The sequence below is a fragment of the Rhineura floridana genome, chromosome 6 (genome assembly GCF_030035675.1).
Source record: "Rhineura floridana isolate rRhiFlo1 chromosome 6, rRhiFlo1.hap2, whole genome shotgun sequence".
NCBI classification, from domain to species: domain Eukaryota; kingdom Metazoa; phylum Chordata; class Lepidosauria; order Squamata; family Rhineuridae; genus Rhineura; species Rhineura floridana.
In genome coordinates, this window is record NC_084485.1 from 92,831,427 (window position 1) to 92,854,001 (window position 22,575).

Sequence of the window (22,575 nt, forward strand, 5' to 3'; positions counted from 1 at the left end):
TCTCAAAAGTCTGTATTACTGTATTACATGCCGTTGGAACCATGACATTGTACATCTGAAAGTCTCCTGAAGCTTATCCAACTACACTTATTTTTATTTATTTATCTATTATTTGATTTATATCCCGCCCTTCCTCCCAGCAGGAGCCCAGCTACACTTGCAGCACTGAAGCAGGATCTTCTATTTCCAAACATTTAAGAGACAATAGAATATTGTAGGATGTAGTAATCAGGTAATAGTGGGCCAAAGACAGACATCAAATGCATATGAATCAAGGCTGAAATAGTGTGAGGGTGGAAGGTTTACCAAAGAATGACTTTCAATTATAAATTTCCCTATGAACTTCCAATACAAGCCTCTTTTTCATTCTTAGGCTCCTGCATAGAATTGCTAACTCTCTTTTCACTCTATTCCTATTATTTCAGGAACAAACTAGTATGGAAAGGAGAGAAATTCAGTTCACATTTAAAGGCAAACTTACCAAATTAGCACTTTCCAAAACAATACACAAACTGAAACACAGCCATCCTTCAAAATTCACACTTCTTTGAAGCAATATATACAAAAACACACATACTAGGGTAAAGTGTGCATATAAATGCATGTTAGTGAAAATAACATACACAATGCATTATATTACAGAAAACTGCTGTGCAAAAATATATATTAGAAAAAATTGCATACAAAATGTGTATGATATATTTGCACTAAAATGCTGATGAATTTTCATTTTTTAAAAAAATGCAAACTGATGTGGAAAAGTGGAGAACCAGCCTTAAGGTTGTAAAAATGAGAAATGGAAATTGATAGATTCACTTTTCCCTACAAACAAGATGTGATATTACTCACTTCTTTAACCCGGATGTGAATGATTTTTTAAAATACATTCTGGACAAAAGGAGAGCAAGCTGAAGCCAGACCATGGAAGAGTGCCGCTTCGCTATGATCCCAGTCTTTTCCCTCTCAAGAGTGGCTGTTTTATTATTATTATTATTATTTTTAAAAGATGCACCCCAAGACTGATGATGTGAATGTAATATCTAGTTTTGTCCCCAGTGTGGTGCGATGGATAGTGTTCAATGTTGGTTTTTAATATGGAAATCCAGAATAATATTTTTCCTCAGATATGAAACTAATTGGGTAGCTTTAGGTAAGCCACTGTCTCTCATCCTAATCTCACAGAGTTATAAAACCAAGGCTGCAGTCCTAGAACTACTTTACATTACTTCTGAGCAGACGTGGTTAGAATTGTGCTATAAGGCTGCAATCCCATGCATTTTCACCAGGAAATAAGCCATACTGGACACAGTAGGATTTACTGCACTGGATTGCACTGCGCAATGATGCTCTGAAGAAGGGCTGAATAAAAATAAATGACTATTCCATTCCTGTTGAATCATTTATGCATTTTAGTTCAAAGATTATACAGCCATGAGAGTGGCTGTATACTATAGTCAGCATGGATTTTTCGCATTCTGCAATGTTAAATTGAAAATATCCTCCATGCCATTTTGATACTTCCCATAAGCTCATTTCAAAACAAAACCTTACAAAATGTATAGTCATGAACTCAGAAACACTTGTTTAACAACCCTCTAAATTTTCATGGCGATACACAAAACAGAGAGAATCGAGAGTTCAAAGTGTAAAAAGAGAAAGAAAAAAACAGACCCCTGTTGGACTTTCTGTCAGAGTTCTCATAGTTTATTGAAATTAATTAAAAATCAGCCATGTTCACAGAGTACCTGTAATCCTTTTACTGACCTTGCCCCATACTCTGACCATCTTCTGCAGTTTAAAAGTTTAAAAAATGCCTGGCTGATTTTTAAGTAATTTAAGAAATTTAGCATTGAACTCAATGATAAGGCTGGGTATGCTCAGTAAGAACCAACTGCTGGTGTTCTAAAAGCCAGACTCATAGCTGCTTGGCTTGGCTAATCAGGGGGCCATACCCATGCCAGACCTTTATTTCCCTTTGACAGTCATGGCTTCCCACAAAGAATCCTGGGAAGTGTAGCTTGTGAAGGATGTTGAGAGGAGACTTCTATTCCCCTGACACGAGCTCCAGTGGCCAGAGTGGTTTAACAGTCAGCCGCTCTGATTAAAGCTTACCGGGAAAGATATTAGAACGGATAATAAAAGAGTCCATTGGCAACTATCTAGATGACAATGCTGTGATTAGTAGGAGCCAGCATGGGTTTGTCAAGAAAAAATCCTGTCAAACTAATCTCATCTCTTTTTTTGATTGGATCACTAGCTTAGTAGATGGTGGAAATGCTGTAGACGTCATCTATCTAGATTTCAGCAAAGCGTTTGATAAAGTCCCCCATGACCTTTTGATTAGCAAACTGGTCAAATGCGGACTACATGGAAATACTGTCAGGTGGATTCACAACTGGTTGGAAAACCGTACTCAAAGAGTGGTCGTTGGTGGCTCTGCTTCGGACTGGAAGGAGGTTTCGAGTGGAGTGCCACAGGGTTCTGTCCTGGGGCCGATACTCTTCAACATTTTTATCAATGATTTAGATGATGGGGTGGAGGGAAGCCTTATGAAGTTTGCGGATGATACGAAACTGGGAGGGATAGCTAACACAATGGAAGACAGGAATAAAATCCAAAGGGGCCTGGATAGACTAGAAAATTGGGCTGAAATTAATAAAATGACACTCAATAAAGACAAATGCAGGATTCTGCATTTAGGCCACAAAAACAAAATGCACGGGCACAGGATGGGAAATACCCGGCTTAGCAGTAGTGCGTGTGAGAAGGACCTTGGAATTGTAGTGGATCGCAAGTTGAACATGACCCAGCAGTGTGATGCTGCGGCAAAAAAGGCAAACACGGTTTGGGGCTGCATAAACGGAGCTATAGTTTCCAGGTCGAGGGAAGTAATAGTCCCACTATATTCTGCATTAGTCAGGCCTCATCTGGAATACTGCATTCAGTTCTGGGCACCTCATTTTAAGAAAGATATAGACAAGTTAGAGCGGGTTCAGAAGAGGGCAACGAGGATGATAACCGGTATGGAGAACAAGTCTTATGAGGAAAGGTTGAAGGAACTTGGCATGTTCAGTCTGGTGAAGAGAAGGCTGAGGGGTGACATGATTTCACTCTTTAAGTACCTGAAGGGCTGTCACATAGAGGAGGGTACAGATTTGTTCTCTGCTGCCCCAGAGGGTAGGACTAGGTCTAATGGTTTTAAGTTGCAGGAGCGTAGATTCAGATTGGACATTAGAAGGAACTTCTTGACAGTAAGGGCAGTTCGGCAATGGAACCGACTGCCTAGGGAGGTGGTGGGATCCCCTTCACTGGATGTCTTCAAGCAGAGGCTGGACAGCTATCTGCGGGAGATGCTCTAGCTGTGGATTTCCTGCTGTGACCGGGGGTTGGACTCAATGGCCTACAAGGCCCCTTCCAACTCTAAGATTCTATGACTCTATGACTCTGAGAGGGAAACAGGGCATCTCCTAGCAACTCTCAGCACCCCTCACTAACTACACTTCCCAGGATTCTTTGGGAGAAGCCACGACTGTCGAAAGTGAAATAAAGGTCTGTTGTGGATGTGGCCAATGACAGCTTTGGTTTAAATTTGGTTTGGAGGCTACATGTGCCTGCTGTAGAATAAAAAGATGGGGAAAACGCTGAAAAGCAATGTTACTGTTCACAATGTTTTCCTTTTGGAAAGGAAAGGGGCTTCCCCTCTGCCCAGTGCCTACCCATCCAATTTCCTCCCCTTCCCACTTCCTGCCTCCCCATCCCCTTCCTGCCCTCCTCCCTTCCTGCCCCTCCCCCAGGTCAGTTTCACCTATCCTAAACATGATTGCACAGGAATAAATTCCACTGAACTCAAAAACCATGCAAATGATCAAACTTCCTGTCCTCCTCCCTCCTATCCCCTCCCTCTTGCCCCTTCCCTCCCCCTTCCTTCACCCTTCCCTTTCCCATCCCCTTCTAATCCCCTCTTTCTTCCTCCTCCTCCCCCCCCATGGTCAGTTTTACCTATCCTAAGCATGATTGCATGGGAGTAAATCCCACTGAACTCAATAAGCATGCAAATGATCAGACCTGCCTTTCCCCTCCTTCTTTCCTCTCCTCCCCTCCCCGCTGCCTTCTTCCTCCTCCCCTGTGTACTCCAGCTCTCCCGACCCATGGTCAGTTTTACCTATCCTAAGCATGATTGCATGGGAGTAAATCCCACTGAACTCAATAAACATGCAAATGATCAAACCTGCCCTCTTCCTCCCCCTCCTGCCTGCTCCCATCTCCCTCCTCCCCTACCCATCCCCTGCGGTCAGTTTCACCTATTGCAGGAGAGTTGATCCCACTGAACTCAATAAGCATGCAAATGATCAATGCATGCTCAGCAAACTTGCACAGGATCCCATTTCTTACCTCCTGGATTAAAACGCAGAGAAATTCACTAATAGGCAAAAAAACTATTTTTTAATATGTGAAGAACAGCAACACTTTGCAACACTAAGAAAAAAAAGCTCCAAAAGCAATTGTGGAATAATGGCACTGACTGTTCTGCAGAATAGTCTCCAATGGACATGAGGAATGTCTCACTTTGCACAAGATAAAACAGTGGAAGGTGAAATATATTCTAGCAAAATTCTAGGTGTACTCTATATTTTTAATTGACCATGCTCACCTTTCCTTAAGTAGAGTAGTTTAAGCATAGCAGGCTGAACACATGCATCATGGGCAGGCCAAGTTTTTTTTTTCCAACAGCTAGAGTCATTGCTTAAGTAGCAACATATTGTAATCAGTCTGATTTTACATCAAACTGCAGTTTCAGATTCAACTGTTAATGCACCCAAAATGGAAATAGAGTATAACCTCCAGTTTGAAACACAAAAGGCTGTCTTCACCATCATATGACCTTGACCAGTAAAAAGGCTTTGAAATTAATAAAAATAAATTTGACACAGATTTCTAGGATGAATAATGAGAGAAATATCTAGGTTAGATTCTCTGTAGAAACAGTAAAAATGTAAATGTACTGCCTTCAAGTTGATCCCGACTTATGGCGACCCTATGAATAGGGTTTTCATGAGGCTGAGAGGCAGTGACTGGCCCAAGGTCACCCAGTAAGCTTCATGGCTATGTGGAGATTCAAACCCTGATCTCCCAGGGTAGTAACACAGAAAAGAAGTAAAATAAGAAGAAAACCAAGAAACATACAAAAATGTAATTCTCCATCTTTGGAGATGGCAGGTGTTGCCACCACTCACCATATGCTCAGAGGTACATGTTACCAAATTCTTCCAAGCTACACAGGAAGTGGATTGGACTATGAAAGACCAACCCAATTTGTGTTTGCATTTTTACAAATTTGTAGGGCAGTACAATATCTCAGAGAGGAGGTCAGGTCTCCTGCTCCCCTGGTGTATTCACTACAGCTGCCCAATTTCCCTGCTTTTTAAAGTTTGATAGAAATATTTGTTGGCTATAGGTATATTCTTAAACCTCAAGTTTTTTTTGCCTATTAGTGAATATATATATGAGGCTGCAGTCTATGCACACCTATCTGGAAGCACTGAACACAGTGAATATAGGATTGTGCCATTAAAGTAGGAACTTTTAAAGCTCCTGTTCAAGTTCTCATTCAGAATGAGAATTGAAAACAAAGGGAAAGGAGCTTTATTGCACAGTTCTTGTCACATTTTTCTGTGCAGTTCAATTATTAAACAAAGGGCTATGATTTATAATTTAAGAGGAAAAGCTTGAAGACAACACCATTCCGTAATGAGGAGAAAAATCTACAGAGAGCAAATCCAGGTTGTGTTCACCAGGTAGGAATAGCACTGTGATTCATATATCGCCTTCAAACCAGTTTAAGAATCAAAAGATACTAAAGATGTTTTCCTTTTGTTAATCCTTTCAGCCTTTAAAAAAGATGAACCCTGGGCTGCCATTTTTTTTGCGAGAGGGAATTAAGCACATACTGGAAATTTAGGTTTGTGAAATTAAATTGGAAGTGCTCCGGCTCGATGAATTGTTATTTTTACAGTTGGGAAAGTGACAGGGAAATGTACTAAAAATGTGGGGAACGCAATTGATTATCAGGAAGATGTAGAGCCACTGTGCAAGCAAACTATGAAATCAGTACAAATGTTCATTGTATAACAAACACATCACAACAAATGCTCAATAAAGACCAGATATAATCTAACCTCTGCATAAACTCTGTGCAAGTTAATCAGGATGTTCAAAAAGCAGGTCCATCTAGAAGAGCCCAAAGAAGTTGTTGTTGTTGTTGTTGTTGTTGTTATTTGATTTATATCCCGCCCTTCCTCCCAGCAGGAGCCCAGTTATCTGTAGGGTTATCTGTAGGGTTGCCAAATCTCAAAATAAAATAAAAAATCTGGTTCCTGAGCAGGGTCAGCAGGCCCTGTCACACAGACTGTAGGGTGAATACACGCTTCTACTATAGTGCTTTTATAAAAGCTGCTGGTTATCTTGCTTGTAGATTTTAAATCTGTGCCTCAATGGAGCAAGATGCGTATATTGTGGCCAGACGTGTTTCGACTTGTGTGTCTTTATCAATGGCCTTTCAAACACATATTAACAAATTTTCACTTGGATGAAGAGTAATAGGTGCAGGATGGATGCATTTCCATTAATTCATTTTTTATCCAGTTCCTCTGGACAATTTTTATCAACAGCATTCATGTAAAGCCCCCTTGAAATCAAATCAGTTTTGGGCAGGTGTGAGGATATAGCTGATAAAAAAAACTGTTTGCCTAAGAGGCACAGCTTTTAAAAAATAAAAACCTGAAAGGGAAAACAGCCTTTCTTGTCTGGCAATTCCCCCCTGCCCCCCAAAATGCAAGTAGACTTTTGTTGGTTTGTTTTTCAGCATTTCTTTCATATTTCTGTATCATTTTGCTTGGTCCTAGGCTCCCAGTGGCCCCTGCAAGTTCATGTAAAGATGTATTAAATTATAGATGTGTCCATGAATTTGTATGTACCGTTATGCTACTACCAACCCTATGATTTTTATGGTTCCACCATCCTGGCTATAAGACTCACATCTGTTAAGTAGCCTGTTGCAAACATTCTCCTGTGTGAGCAATTTGAACCATGATGCTTCTTTTAAAAAATTGCAAGAATGTTATTTCAAACCTTTATGAAAATTTAAGTAGCATGGCTGACACCCTTATAAAAATTTCAGAAGTCATTGCTGTCAATGTGCTTTAAATTACAGTAGCAACCTTCCCCTTAGAGTCCACATTGCCAGGAATCATCTGGCTTCAAAGCAATCTCAGGGAAAAAAAGGTCTTTCTAAGAACTGTCTATCAGAGTGTGCTGCTGAAGCAATACAACACATTCTTCAAGCACAGAGAGACCCAGCTGTAAAGGAATGGAAATCTCCTAAAAAACTACCTTAAAAATAAGCTGCATTTCTTTTGCGTCATTAGAGTTGCAATGCTTGCAGACAGACCAATGAAGAATCTGAAAAAAGGCTGCAGCCTAAGGATTTCATCTCATACTCAGAGCAGACCCACTGAAATAATTGAACAAGTTAGTCATGACTTACTAAAGTCCCACTGATTTCAGTGCATCTGTTCTGAGTATGACTTTGTTAGATACATCCCTAATGCATGATAGCCAAATCTGCCCAAACACTTTCCAGCTGTCCTGCTGGGAAATGTTTTCACACTACTGATCTGAATACACAGGCCCACAAAGCTCTGATTTGATACTGCAGCCCTCTGTGAGTGAACTTTTCTTCTTGACTTAGTGGTATAGAAATGTGTGTATAAATTACAAACATTACCTTTAAAAAGGCTTGAGCCCTTAGACTTCACACCTTATAGGCATAAGGTAACTTATGGGTATGGGAAACAGATTTTTCTGCATAAACGTCCTATTCTTGCTTCCCTCTCCCACCCCTCCCCCATCTCCTCTCCATCTGATGTCTCCCCATCTGTCAAAATTTTGATGGCAAGCTTCTCAGGGCAGGTATCTATCCTTTGGTTACGTCAGCCTTTAAGAACCCATAAAACACTGAAAGTGCCAGGGACAGGACCTGGAACCTTCTGTATGCCAAGCTTGTGCTCTACCATTGGGCTATAGTCCTTGTTCAGCTGAATTCCTCTTCAGTTAATATCTCCTTTGTTCTAGGCCAATATTTATCTAAGTATGTCTACTGCTTTTCAGCAGAAGCAAACATTTGCAACAGGGATTTTAATTAGCTTACAAATAGCAGGTTCTTGCTGATAAAATTTCAGAAGCGTTAACTCCCACCAGAACCACTATAGTATCTTCTTCTGCCTCAAGAATGCAGACGACAACATTCATGAGACCAACTGCCCTAGGAGAATTTTCTGTTTAATATTGCATTGCACCTTACTCCTGACTTTTCTCATTACTTGGGCCATTGCTGAGAAAGCCCTTCCTAGTGCTAGGAAAAGCATGTAGCATATTTGCTTTGCTCCTCTTTGTTCCAATCCTGTTTCAATAACGTGAAGCTCACGAAGGACATAGACTCAAGGGACTTACGATCCCTTCACCTCTTATCAAATTACTTGGTAGAGGAAGGCATTGAGGGAAAGAACTTTCAGATAAATCTTAATGAGAGCAGAGCTTGGAAAAGTTACTTTTTTGAACTACAACTCCCATCAGCCCCAGCCAGCATGGCCACTGGATTGGGCTGATGGGAGTTGTAGTTCAAAAAAGTAACTTTTCCAAGCTCTGAATGAGAGGGGGATTAATTAGGGAAGGGCCTGATAGTTGTTTCAGAAAATAACAGCACAACTGGCCATAAAATACCAGTATCTCAGTTCTTGTAAGCATTTGCAGTCAGCTAACTTTATGAGGTGGAAAGAAAGGTAGTTCCTGAAAAGTGAAGGCCTCGAGCTTTTGGAAAGGAAAGAACGTCAACTGAGTTGGCATTACACTGTGTTCTTATTAAGGCACTGGCCATAAAACAATGCAAGTGCGAACTGGTGAATCTCTCTCTGACGAGATATCTTTGGGCTCATGTGGGATGCATAGCAGTAATTTCTGAGCAGCTCTTCCTGCATGGGGTTTGTTAGGTGACATCCAAAGCAGAAATAATGTCAATCAAGTTTCCCTAGAACCCAAGGAGCTCTCGGATATTGGATTTGAAAGCCCCCAAACCATAGTGGGATTTAAAAGCTGCCACATACCTTGAAAAAAGCTGCTCTCTGAATTATGAGTCTGATGAATACTGCTCAAGGTGTTTAGGCCTAGAGACTAATCTTTGCTACTTTGATTCTTTACGATATCTTTTTTAATAGCAGCATAAAGGAATAAAAATGAGAGCATAGACTAAGGGCTTGTCATGCTGCAGTTACCATTCTGGCAAAGAACCCACTTGGCTTGCATAAATACTAGCTATAACAAGTTGAAACTATGAATGAATGAATCTTTATTACTATGGGAAACCACACACTGCAGTCTGTTCTAAGAGGACACCTACTTAAAAAAACACATAAGGCTCGTTCACGTTACACTGAGCACAGGTACAAATTGTCTCTACACATGTGTGGGTGCTTGTGTGAAAGAGTGAGCACTTGTTGATTTGTACAGCTCAACTGTTGTGTACACATGCACACAGACTACACTCATTGAATGTTACATGTGAATAATTGAGTGCACAGCTCAACTATTTGTACACAAGCACACAGATTGCACACTCGTTGAATGTAACATGTGAACACCCTTTCAGCTTTATACAGGTGGAAAATTCCATAGTCTCCCACTAAAGAGAATACCTTCTCAGCACAAAATAATAATCTTGTGGCGCTTACCGTACTCCATTCAGCTTGATTTATACTCTAGTGCTGTGTAAAGCACTCCCTCTAGAACATTCTCCTATTGTTAAAAATTGGTTGTTTTATTATGCAATTCAGCTGCCACTGGAGAAATCTAAAACCTTTTACTTGCCATTTGACATCCATTTGCCTAGAATTACAGTCATGTGGAGTTACAGGGAAGGGGTATAGTTCAATGGTAGAAGCATATCCTTTGGATATATAAGTAGTAATATATAAACAGTTGCTTAAAAATAATCTGTATAGCATCTGTAACTAAAGTACATTTCTAATTTACATGCAATTATATAAAATAATATAAAACATATTCAAAAACTGGTTTTTATGTTATATGACCACCAAAGTATATAAATAGTTATTTCCGCTCTTGCCATCTATGTTTTTGTGGCAAAAGTTAGTCAAGGTGTTTGCCTACCACCCCTTTGTACAATATGTACCAGGGTGGTTCAATAAAAGTTTTCAATAAAATACAATTATATAAAATAGCACCAAAAACTAAAAAACTGTTTCCAAATGCAGCAGAATGGATAAACGAACATAGCTGAGCTAAAGAGATACCTATAAAGAGGTATTGGATACACACATTCAGTTGCAGCTTCTGCAATTGCACATGGTGGATTCATGCTTCCATAAGGCTCTATGCAGGTCCAGTGGCACAGTCCTTGGTACCACAAGTCCTACCCACAAACACCCATAGCCACCACCCCTTGCTACTGTTCAGCAGAGGTGGCTGGGAATTGCAATACATGTTACTTGACAAGCTGAGCTGTGCTTGGCTATAAATAATGGCATTCTTAATCCTGAGAAGTTTCTACTACATCAGTGTACTAACTACCATCTCTTCTTTTAGAACAGCTGTTCCCTCCTTGTGTGTGTGTGTATGTGCCTTCAAGTCGATTACGACTTATGGCGACCCTATAAATCAGCGACCTCCAATAGCATCTGTTGTAAACCCCCCTGTTCAGATCTTGTAAATTCAGGTCTGTTGCTTCCTTTATGGAGTCAATCCATCTCTTGTTTGGTCCTCCTCTTTTTCTACTCCCTTCTGTTTTCCCCAGCATTATTGTCTTTTCTAGTGAATTATGTCTTCTCATATGTCCAAAGTATGATAACCTCAGTTTCATCATTTTAGATTCTAGTGATAGTTCTGGTTTAATTTGTTCTAATACCCAATTATTAGTCTTTTTTGCGGTCCATGGTATCTGCAAAACTCTCCTCCAACACCACATTTCAAATGAGTTCATTCTTCTCTTATCCACTTTTTTCACTGTCCAACTTTCACATCAGTACATAGAGATCAGGAATACCATGGTCTGAATGATCCTGACTTTATTGTGCAGTGATACATCTTTGCATTTGAGGATCTTTTCTAGTTCTCTCATAGCTGCCCTCCCCATTCCTAGCCTTCTTCTGATTTCATGGCTATCGTCTCCCTTTTGGTTAATGACTGTGCCAAGGTATTAATAATCCTTGACAAGCAGGGTGTGGAGTCGGTATGTCAAACGTTCGACTCCGACTCCTCTATTTTTCCACTGTCCGATTCCGACTCTGACTCCTCCATAAATGGCAAATATTAATTTTTCTACTGTCTGACTCCGACTCTGACTCCTTCATAAATGGCAAATGTATATTAATATTAATAAATTAATATAAATATTGATATTAAAATATTAATTTTATTTTGAAGTCGGAGTCAGTACATTTCTACCAATTCCGACTCCGACTCCACCCAAAATTGCTTCCGACTCCACGACTCCGACTCCACAGCCCTGTTGACAAGTTCATTGTCCTCATTGTCAACTTTAAAGTTACATAAATCCTCTGTTGTCATTACTTTAGTCTTCTTGACATTCAGCTGTAGACCTTCTTTTGTGCTTTCCTCTTTAACTTCCATCAGCATTCATTTCTAGTTTCTGCTAGTATCTTAAATTATTGATATTTCTCCCTCCAGTTTTCACACCTTCATCTTGATCCAAACCCACTTTCCATATGATATGTTCTGCATATAGATTAAACAAATAGGGTGATAAAATACACCCCTGCCTCATACCTTTCCCGATGGGGAACCAATCGGATTCTCCATATTCTGTCCTTACAGTAGCCTCTTGTCCAGAGTATAGGTTGCACATCAGGACAATCAGATGCTGTGGCACCCCCATTTCTTTTAAAGCATTCCATAGTTTTTCATGATCTACACAATCCAATGCTTTGCTGTAATCTATAAAGCACAGGGTGATTTTCTTCTGCAATTCTTTGGTCTGTTACATTATCCAATGTATGTTTGCGATACAATCTCTGGTACCTCTTCCCTTTCTAAATCCAGCTTGGACATCTGGCATTTCTCATTCCATATATGGCAAAAGCCTTTGTTGTAGAATCTTGAGCATTACTTTATTTGCATGGGATATTAAGGCAAAAGTTTGATAATTACTGCATTCCCTGGGATCCCCTGTTTTAGGAATTCAGATGAATATTGAATGCTTCCAGACTGTGGGACATTGTTTTCTTTTCCATATTTGTTGACAATTTTTTGTTAAATTTGGACAAATTCCATCTCAGTAACTTGTAGCAGCTCAGTTGTTATGCCATTTATTCCTGGTGATTTGTTTCTTCCAAGTATTTTAATAGTAGCTTCCACCTCACATTCTAAAATTTCTGGTTCTTCTTCGTACAGTTCCTCCATGAATGAATCTGTCATCCTGGCATCTCTTTTATATAATTCTTCATTGTATTGCTTCCATCTTCCTTTTATTTTGTCTCGGTCAGTCAGTGTGTTCCCCTGTTGTTTATTCACCATCCCTACTCTTGGTTTGAATTTCCCTTTAATTTCTCTAATCTTTGGAATAGTTATACCTTTTTTATTATCCTCTTCTGTTTCCATACAATAATTATTGTAGTAGTTCTCTTTGTCCTTACGTACTAGTCACTGTATTATTGCATTTAGGGTTCTAACCGTGTTTCTCTTTCCTTTTGCTTCTGCTTTCCTTCTATCTTTAACTGTTTTAAGAGTTTCATCAGTCATCCACTGAGGTCTTTCTCTCTTTTTAAGTAGAGGTATTGTCTTTTTGCATTCTTCCTCAATATCTCTGACTTCACTGCATAGTTCTTCTGGATCTCTAGCAGCTAGTTTTAAAGCCTCAAATCTGTTCCTTATTTGATCTTTAAATTCTTCTGGGATGTTATTTAAATTGTATTTTGGTATTATGATTGCTTTGTTTTTCTTCTTTAGCTTTACTCTGATTTTTTATATTACCAGTTCATGATCTGTACCCAGTGCCGGTGCCAGGCTATTTTGCACCCTAGGCAAGGCTAACTACTTGCACCCCACCCAAAAAATTGCTAACTTCAATTTTCAAAAAGAGATGTCTTGTAGAAAAAATGAAAAGCACAAAACTTGAAACTGCTAAATTTATGTTAAATTGCAAGAATAAGTAATACAACAATCTTTGGTTATCTTTCTCAAATACAAAAGAAAATCATAGAATCGTAGAATAGTAGAGTTGGAAGGGGTCTGTAAGTCCATCAAGTCCAACCCCCTGCACAAAGATTTTGAATAATCTTGTGAATTGTGATGTTAAAATTTAAGTCTCTTAAAAGTTTCAATTTCAGGCACATCAAAACCTCACTTTGCGTACCTTTTCCTTTGCAAATTTTGTCATCAATTCCTTCAGGTCAAATGCTGATGCTTGGGCATGTTCAACTGATATAGCTGCCAAGCCTACTAGTCTCTTTTGCAACATTGTTGAGTATATGTAAGTTTTTATAAGTTTGAGCTTTGAGAAACTGCATTCACCACTTGCCACTGATACTGGAAGTGTGAGAAGGATCCTTAGAGCAACAGAAACATTAGGCACATTATCCAGGAGTTTTGTTGTAGTATGAAGAAAAGTACTCCTTGTGGCGGCATAGACTTTGGAAGTCTTCGAGCTATTGCTATAAGTTCACAGCACAGATCTTCAGCATCAATATATTTGTTTTCATTGTGCATCAATGATTTTTCCAAATTCTTGCAGGCCTTAAGTACATCTTCAGTAGATTTTTTGTTGATACTGTATATATCATACAGGAAGCCAAATAGGGAATTATATTGTTGTAGCTGTTGGAATTTCTCTTCAACAGATTGTATGGCCATGTCTAAGACAACATAGTAGAAACCTACTTTGAATTTCTGCTTTGGATCTTGCGGTGCCTCTTCTTGGACCTCATACTCAAATTGCCGTTTCTTTCTCCTTTTTCTAACCTGTTCTCTCTCAAAGTTTGGTAGTATTTCTAGCTCCTTTGCAATCTCAGTAGCATCTGTCAAAACTTGCTGAAAATCCTCATCCCACCTGCAGCCCATAAGGTAATTCTTGGTCACTTGCAATAGGCTTGTAGCTGAATTTAAATCAGCTTCCTTATTTTGTAGTAGCTTGCTTGTGCTTGTCATGAGTCACATGATGTAATGTATCCAGCTGTAGACAACACGTTGCCAACCAAGAAGAATAAGAGATTTTTTTCTTAGCCAAAAATATCACTAAATTTCAAAAATAAAAATAAAAATACATATAAAAAGGATATATAAAAACAGAATACAGAATTTTTTCATAAGACTTTATAATTAATTATATTCCATAGCACTGTTGTGGTATTTATCTTAAAATAAAAAAATATAAATTGTCAGTTGCATTTTTTCCAAAGATTAAAAAAACTAATCTGTATAAAACTGTGCCTCTCAAAGGTCAGTACTGTGCCCCTCTGAGGTCTGCGCCCTAGGCAGCTGCCTAGATGGCCTAGTGACAGCACCAGCCCTGTCTGTACCACAGGCTGCTCCTGGTCTTGTTTTCGCACTAAGTATGGAACTTCATCTTCTGCTTCCAATTATATAATCGATTTGATTCCTATATTGACCATTTAGTGAAATCCACGTGCACACTCATCTTTTCGGTTTCTCAAAAAATGTGTTTGCAAGAAACAAATTATTGGTTTCACAGAATTCAGTCAGTCTTTCTCCTGCTTCATTTCTATCTCCTAAGCCCCATTTTCCCACAATTCCTAGTTCTTCTCTCTACTCTACTTTTGCATTCCAGACCCCATGATTATCAGAGCATCCTGTTCTGGTGTGTAATCAATATCTTCCTGTACTTCTGCATAAAGTCTTTCAATTTCCTCTTCTTCTGTGTTTGCCATTGGAGCATTGGCTTGGATGATATGTTATGTTGGTTATGTTGATAGGTTTTCCCGTTAAGTCTCATTGATATCACTTGCTCAGACCTGGTGTTATAGCTCCTAATTGCTTTTTCACTTCTCACTATTAGAGCAACCCCTTCTTAATTTCTCATTTCCTGCATAAAATATTTTGTAGTTGCCTGATTGCAAGTGTCCCATTCCCGTCCATTTTAATTCACTCACGCCAAGTATTGTAATATTGATACGTTGCATTTCTTGCTTGACAATTTCTAATTTTGCCTGGTTCATGCTTTTCACATTCCATGTTCCTATTGTGTACGTTCTGCAATTCCGAACTCTTCTTTCACATCTGTGCGAATCAGCCTCTGGGCTTCCTTTCGGCTTTGACCCAGGTTCCCTCCTTGGACCAACACAATGACCAAAAGGAAAAATGTTGTTCGGCAAAAAGTGTTCTTTCTAGTATTAAAAGCAAAATCTTCAAGGAGAACACTTAATGACAATATACTAAAAAGACCAGGAAATCTTCAGCTTCCATACTTGGTTCAGACTCTGGCAGTCAGATAGTGTTATATGCTTACATTTCATCTTGCTCCATATTTTTTTCATAGTATCACAGGAAGTTCACAAATTCTTTTGTAACCAGACAGAGGAAGGCAAGCAAGCCTTACTATCTGCTGCAAGATCTGGACTCCAGCCTCTGGAAATACGTTCTGTGCATATTATACGGCTCCCATACTCAGGTAAGTTACTCTGCAAAGTTTACACCATGTATTATGAATTTGCTCCAAGTATACACATATAGGGCTCCTCCCCTCCCCCACCACTACTCTAATTGATTATGCTGACTTGATAGCAGGATGCCAAGTTGTAAATTGTGCTAATTGCATTCTGCTTTGCTTGATGCAGCTTCTCTGCGGGTTTCTTAATTCTGCTTTCAATGTAACCTTTTCTATGTCACAGTTTTTCCTTGCATGGAAAGTGTTGTTATTTCTGACTCTTTTTCAATAAGTAGATTGTGTGTGTTCTATTTCTCGAGATGCATTTGCATGATAATTAATTCACATGTTGTTTGGATTTTCAAGTAACATCCATGGAATTAGGATACTGCGGAACAACTGAGACTATTGTTGATTGTAAATCATCTCATATTCCAGCAGTAGATAATGCAACTACATGTCCAATGACCTAAAGTATGTTGGAATGTACATCCATGTTGAAGGTACTTGTAATTAACCAGATTCTCCAGTGATGAATCTGCAAACAGTAATGATAAGCATTTTATTAATTGTTCAGTGCTTTTAATAAAGCTATCATCCTTCTCTCTGTTTCTGATGTTCAGACAGGCATGAGTGCCTTTGCTTGCATACACAAAAAGGCACCATCTTCACACCCACAGATTTGGATTGCAAAACGATAAGATGGCTGCATGTCTAACTTGTAAAGCTGAAAGACTGGTACTTGTTACTGCGCATTTTGCTCTCTGTGAAAGTTTTATTTATTTATTTGAAACGTTTAGATACCACTTAATTATTTGCATTTCTAAGCAGTGTGCATAAAAACAAACCAAATAGAACATAAACAATAGAACAGCAAAATCATAATAAAACCAAGCGTAAAACCAAACATTACCTCAAAATGCCTGCTGGAAGAAGAAGTTAATAAATAGTTTCTCCACTTTGTCAGAGGTTCCAGCCAGTGGCAGCTGGTGCAGGGGTAGCGGTAGGGAGATAGAGGCTGCCACTCCTGAGACTGAGGGGCAGGGCCCCCACAGTGCTCCTCCAACTCCCCCAAGAAGGTGCTTAGGAGGTTTATAGAAGGTTCAGAAGAATGTGGTAGCAGTAAATTTCAGCTCAGATATTTATGGCATTTATAATGCTACCTGTCCTGAGCCTTAGGGGCATGATGAGATAGGAATTTAAATTTTGTTGTTGTTGTTATGTGCCTCCAAGTCGACTATGACTTATGGCGACCCTATGAATCAGCGACCTCCAAGAGCATCTGTCGTGAACCACCCTGTTCAGATCTTGTAAGTTCAGGCCTGTGGCTTCCTTTATGGAATCAGTCCATCTCTTGTTTGGCCTTCCTCTTTTTCTACTCCCTTCTGTTTTTCCCAACATTATTATCTTTTCTAATGAATCATGTCTTCTCATGATGTGTCCAAAGTATGATAACCTCAGTTTCATCATTTTAGCTTCTAGTGATAGTTCTGGTTTAATTTGTTCTAACACCCAATTATTTGTCTTTTTTGCAGTCTATGGTATCCGCAAAGCTCTTCTCCAACACCACATTTCAAATGAGTGTATTTTTCTCTTGGAATTTAAATTAATACATTAAAAGCAACTTTTCTCTTTTTAAAAAATTAGCATTATGGTAAAGAGCATGGGTTATAATTTGGGGAGAAGACCATAGTTCAGATCTGAGCTGAGCTGTGTGTTCCCTGGCACAGAAAAGTTACTAATAACTTTTAGACCTCTATAAGTGATATGAGGATAATAACACAGGGCAGTTTTCTAAGAATATTGAGGATCCCTGGGATAATGTAAAGCTCTCTAAAATTTTAATTGTTCTTTTAATCATCACTGAAGTGTTATAATCAGTTTGCTAGTCTATCTATATCTGGCCCTCCAGGGCTCTCTCCAGGCCACACTCCTCACCAGCTCTGCTCCGCAAGTCCACAAGTCCTTTGCCTGGCTAAAATGGGTCACTGAACTGTGACAATGCTCCTTGTTTGTCTGGATGGTGAAGTGTGTGTTTTGAAACCCCTGATTTTGCATGGTCGGCATGTCACATCTGTTGCTCCATCCATTGTTTCCCTTTGATTCCTCCCACCACTGGCATGTGGCTCCCCAGAAGATTACCCACAAGGGAATGTCCCCACCTCTGGAGTACAGCGATGCAATTTTAACTTTGTTTCCTTCCATTTTATAGTTCCCTCTAAGTATTTCTCTTGCTGTTTTCTTAATAGTGGAGTGTCTGTTTAACGATGAGTGGAGTCTAAGACTAATAACTAAGTGAACATGGATATCACAGTAAATGTACATAGAATTATATTATTGGGCTTCACTGGGCTCTGGAGAACAATAGGAGGAACTTTGCATGTGCTCCTGTAGATTCAATTTGTGCAGCCAGCATGGATTGGCAGCCTGAAAAGGCCAGTTAGATAGCAATATTGAGGGTGTGTTTTCCTGTATGTACCTATGTAGAAGTTAACAGCCACTGAACTCAGTGGGACTTACTTTAAAGGAAATACACGTAGAATCAGGCTAGAAGATAGTGCTTTTACATTTGCAAATGGAAAATGTGAAATCTAGAATAGCTCTTGCTAATTGCATTTGGCGACCCACGCAGCAAGTGATTGCGGATTATTCATTTTCTTTATTTTGCTCTGTCTCCAGTTTAATGCTGCTCTAGGTCACATTTATATAGTATGTCCATGATTAGAAACATCATTGTATTAAATGAGAAGCTGTATTTCCATATTATCTTTGACATTCAAGATGCTCCTCTATTGATATTTTTCCTTGCCTAATTAAACACTGAATTGAGTATTACCTCATGTCTTGCCCCCTTTTTCAGAGGTGAGGGTGAGCTAAACCTCTCCCCTTGTGAGCAAAGATGTTTTAGCTGGGAAATTAATTGCAGAAATTTGCTCTGCTGGATGTCGCAGATATCCTGTCCTCTTGACGCGTATTCCCAGGGCTGTGTTTAATATTGCATTGTGTCTCTGTAAAGTTACAGGATCTTCATTGATTTTTGTTCTCAAGGGAAATAAGACACATTCATACAAGACAAAGGATTACATTAACAAACTGCAGATCTGTGTGGCAGAAGGACACAGTATACTTATTTAGATTGTACAGACGTGAACATGAGTGTGCATTATGTGTGCCCATTATGCACATGTACAATCAAATGGTGAAGCTTTACAACAAGGCTAGCTAATGTGGTGTCCTCCAGATGTTGTTGGACTATAGTTTCCATCAAGCCTGACCATTGGCCATGCTGGTTGAGGTTGATGGGAGCTGTAGTATAACAGCACATTGACTACCTCTGTGTAACTATGTACAGTGAGTATGAGTAATGCAAACATTTATGACAAATTAGGAGGTTGGCTTGGCTGTGATCAGAAACTGCCTTTCTAACTCTTCTTCAGAATCCTGGGAATCTAATAAAATAAAATTAAAAATTGCTAGTCTTCTCCCTGCAAAGAAAAATATGGCAGCACACAAGCAATTTTGCTAAAGGCTTCTCTCCACAGAGGCTTGGTTTTCTATGCTCATAACTCACTTCAAAGCCAAAAGGGGGAAAACACAACTTTGCTAGGGGTTTTTGTTAGTGTCGGCATCAAAGTTTGTCATTACTCTGGGTTTGACCAGCTTGTCATGCTCAGCTGCTTTGTGAATTGAGTGCCAGTTTGTCCTGAAGTTCTCCTCTGGTTCAAAAGGTAAACAAATTTCTGTTATGCATACAGTATGGATTCATTAGACTAGACACCCAAAGCTAGCTGCTTGGTAGTGTATACACAGTGGGTCTCATCATTTACCCTTTACTTTTGATGAAACTCTTGGGGGAAGCTGGTGGAAGATGGCTGCTGGCAGGCAGGTCCACTAGCGAGCTCTGGAGCTCATACCCACCTCGCCTCTTTTTTTGCTATCTTTAGAGATATTCTTTGGAAATTTTTATTCTGGAACCTAACAGCATCAACAACACCTATTTTTTGAAGGCTATGGAACCATTTTATCAGCAAGAAAACAGACTCTTTATCAGCCGGTGAGTCACAACTCTGCTTCGCATTACTAACTCAAGGAATATAATTTACCATAACAAAATCTAAGGATTCCTAAGATAAAACTACTTAGCCTTGGAGTCGACAATTTATAATTATACCTCCGTTCATCTTAGAGTTTAAAAGGCAAACCTTATAGTTTTTAAAATGGTTCAAACAAGGAAAAGATGTTATGAACATGACCATAAATCAGAACAGGTTTTGGAAGAATCTGGGAATGGGGATCAACAGCTTAAAATTACAAACTTCTTTTTACCAACCAAAGCGGATAAGACAAAGAGAAATGCGTCACGATCTACTGAGAAAACCCCTTCCCAAATCGAAACAGAACAATTCTGTTCCTGCTTGAGTGAGGAATTCCAGGCAAGGGATGACCCAGAAATTATACAAAGCCTGGTGTATGGAACATCCACAGATCCCCTTTTTGGGCAGACGCATACACCTAGTCTGATCAACTCTCTGCTGCAGGTACCTGAAAGCAAGGAGACGCCATCTTCCTCTCTGTACAAGGACACTGACTTACATTCCCCCTTAGACATTCTGTCTACTGTGCATGCTACAGACATCGACAGCCAGACTCCCATTTTTACTCAATCACAGCCATCTGCTGCCTGCTCTACAGAAGTTACTGAAACCACGGAACTGGCACAAATTGGCCAAAAACTACTTCTAACTGGCCAAAAATGTCTGCAGTTACAATTAGCCATTGTGGCAAAAGAGACTGAAAACATCAAAGCTTTTTTGGAAGAAACAAACAACCTTCTAAAATCATTTATGGAAGAACTATCCAAACTATATTTGAGCCTAAACTACACTCTTCCCCCCCACAAAACAACAACAACACTGAAGTGTGCAAACAGAAAGAAACCTCGTATTGCACCTAAGGAGAAAAAATCCAAAAACATAAAAAATTACAAACCGCCAAGGAGTAAGAAGATGAACTTTCAGAAACTTTTTAAAGTACTTAAAGCTCAACAGCAAACAGCTTCGCAAACAAAGAATTTATCTGCTTCATCTACAGCGAGAACACCCCCTAGATCTTATTGCAAAGCCTTACCAGAAAGCAAAAAAAGTCCAAATCTTCCAGAGCTACTTACTCACCCCAACCCGAGGTCCTATAGCGGAATATGCTCTACCAATAACAAGATTTCACGACGAGAGAATACAAATGGGAATTGGCTTCTCAAATATAATTCAAACAAACTTGCACTGCTGAATCTTCCTCTTCTTAACATCAAAGAAAAAGTAAACATCAGGAAGCAAAGAGTGTGTTACGCCCTTCAGTCGTTAGGTGTAATGGATTTACGGCCTGACGATATCTCGTATGTGGAATTCCTTTACAACCCCTCAACAAAAACGTCTGCTTTACTTACCTTTAAATCGGCTGAGACAACAGCACGGATAATTGCAAATAAATCCCTTCTCAGCTACCATGGAATATCCGTTCAGAGACATTTCACAAACCTGGCCAGTCCAATTTCCTTGTTCACAAAGAGAACTCCAACAACAAACCTTATCTCTTCACATGAGAGGAGGAAGTTTTCCTCGAACAGCAGCAAAAATATATCAAACTCTGGAAACTTGGATCCATTCCTGGAACAGCTTCCTCTTAAAAGCACATTAAACATGAACTGCTCTTCTCTATCATTAGGACCAACTATGCTGGAAAAGAATTTATCCCCTTTGACTCCCCCAGCACAAGAAACATTAAACTTTGAAACACTTAACTCCATAAACTCTGATCTTATTATTTTGGATGAAGTAAGCTCCTCCCCACCACCAGCTCCCATTTTCGTTCCGTTACAGTCACCTCCTTCTCTGGTAAACAGTAAGGAAAATCAAGATCTTGCATTTGACTTTGCTTGTGAGGGAGAGGAGGAACTATTAAATAGTTTCCATACATTCACTGAGAATGAACAAAGTGAGGTCATAAACAAAATGCAGAATCTGTTAAACAATCTAAGGGCAAAAAGGACATGTTCCAGATACTTGGAGGACTATGAACTGAACTCACCTTCCAGCATTCAAGTTTCTCCTCTGAAAGTTCCCTTAAAGGTACTGCCACATTGTTACTCAAATGTTTGTAGACCTAGCACAATATGTGATGTGATAGTACATGAGGTTCCTGAACTGACTTGACAACCCTTATTAAATTCTAAAAACCCGATTCTATCCTGTGAATCTCCTGAAAAAATGGTAAACCCTCATTTCAGGACACCACAGCACTCACTCTGCAAATCTTATACAGCAAAGGAAATTTCTCATCCTACGAATCCAATTATTAATGCATGCCAGGTTTCTGTTCTCTCACCTAAGTTTACATTCCACCTTCTCTCCTGGAACATTGCAGGGTGGAATGCCAAACAAAAAATTCCTGACTTTATTACTTTTCTGAACAAATTTGACTTAATTTTCTTACAGGAGACGTGGTGTACCCTTAAATTAATAGTGGATGGTTTCTCTTGTTCATGTTTACCAGCGACCTATTCCCAACCCAGTTCCAAAGGCAGACCCAAAGGAGGCCTAGCCATACTCATTTCTACTTCTGTAACAGCTCGCTCTATAAGTTTAACCCCTTGTAAAAACATTGCACAGGCTGTTTTATTATCTTTTAGCACATTTTCTCTTCTGTTAGTAAATGTTTATATTCCCCCTCATGCCTCTCGGGCACAAATTGACTGTGACTGGGACGTTCTTACCAATTATCTAACATCACTCGAGGCTAAATTCCCCAAAGCTCCTCTCATTGTTATGGGTGATTTCAACGCCAGGTCTGGCCCCCACAATGATGCGCTATTTGCTTCAAACCTCTGGGGG

At 39.5% G+C, this 22,575-nt stretch overlaps 1 protein-coding gene across 1 annotated transcript in view; it reads right to left on the reverse strand.

Moving 5' to 3' along the window:
- LRP8 (LDL receptor related protein 8) overlaps positions 1–21,497 on the reverse strand; it is a 312,964-nt gene extending 291,467 nt beyond the window's left edge. Inside the window, exon 1 of the mRNA XM_061633020.1 lies at positions 21,132–21,497. Within this exon, the coding sequence (XP_061489004.1) occupies positions 21,132–21,213 (82 nt within the window). The 5' untranslated portion in view covers positions 21,214–21,497. The remainder of the gene's footprint in view (positions 1–21,131) is intronic.
- Positions 21,498–22,575: the final 1,078 nt, after the last annotated feature.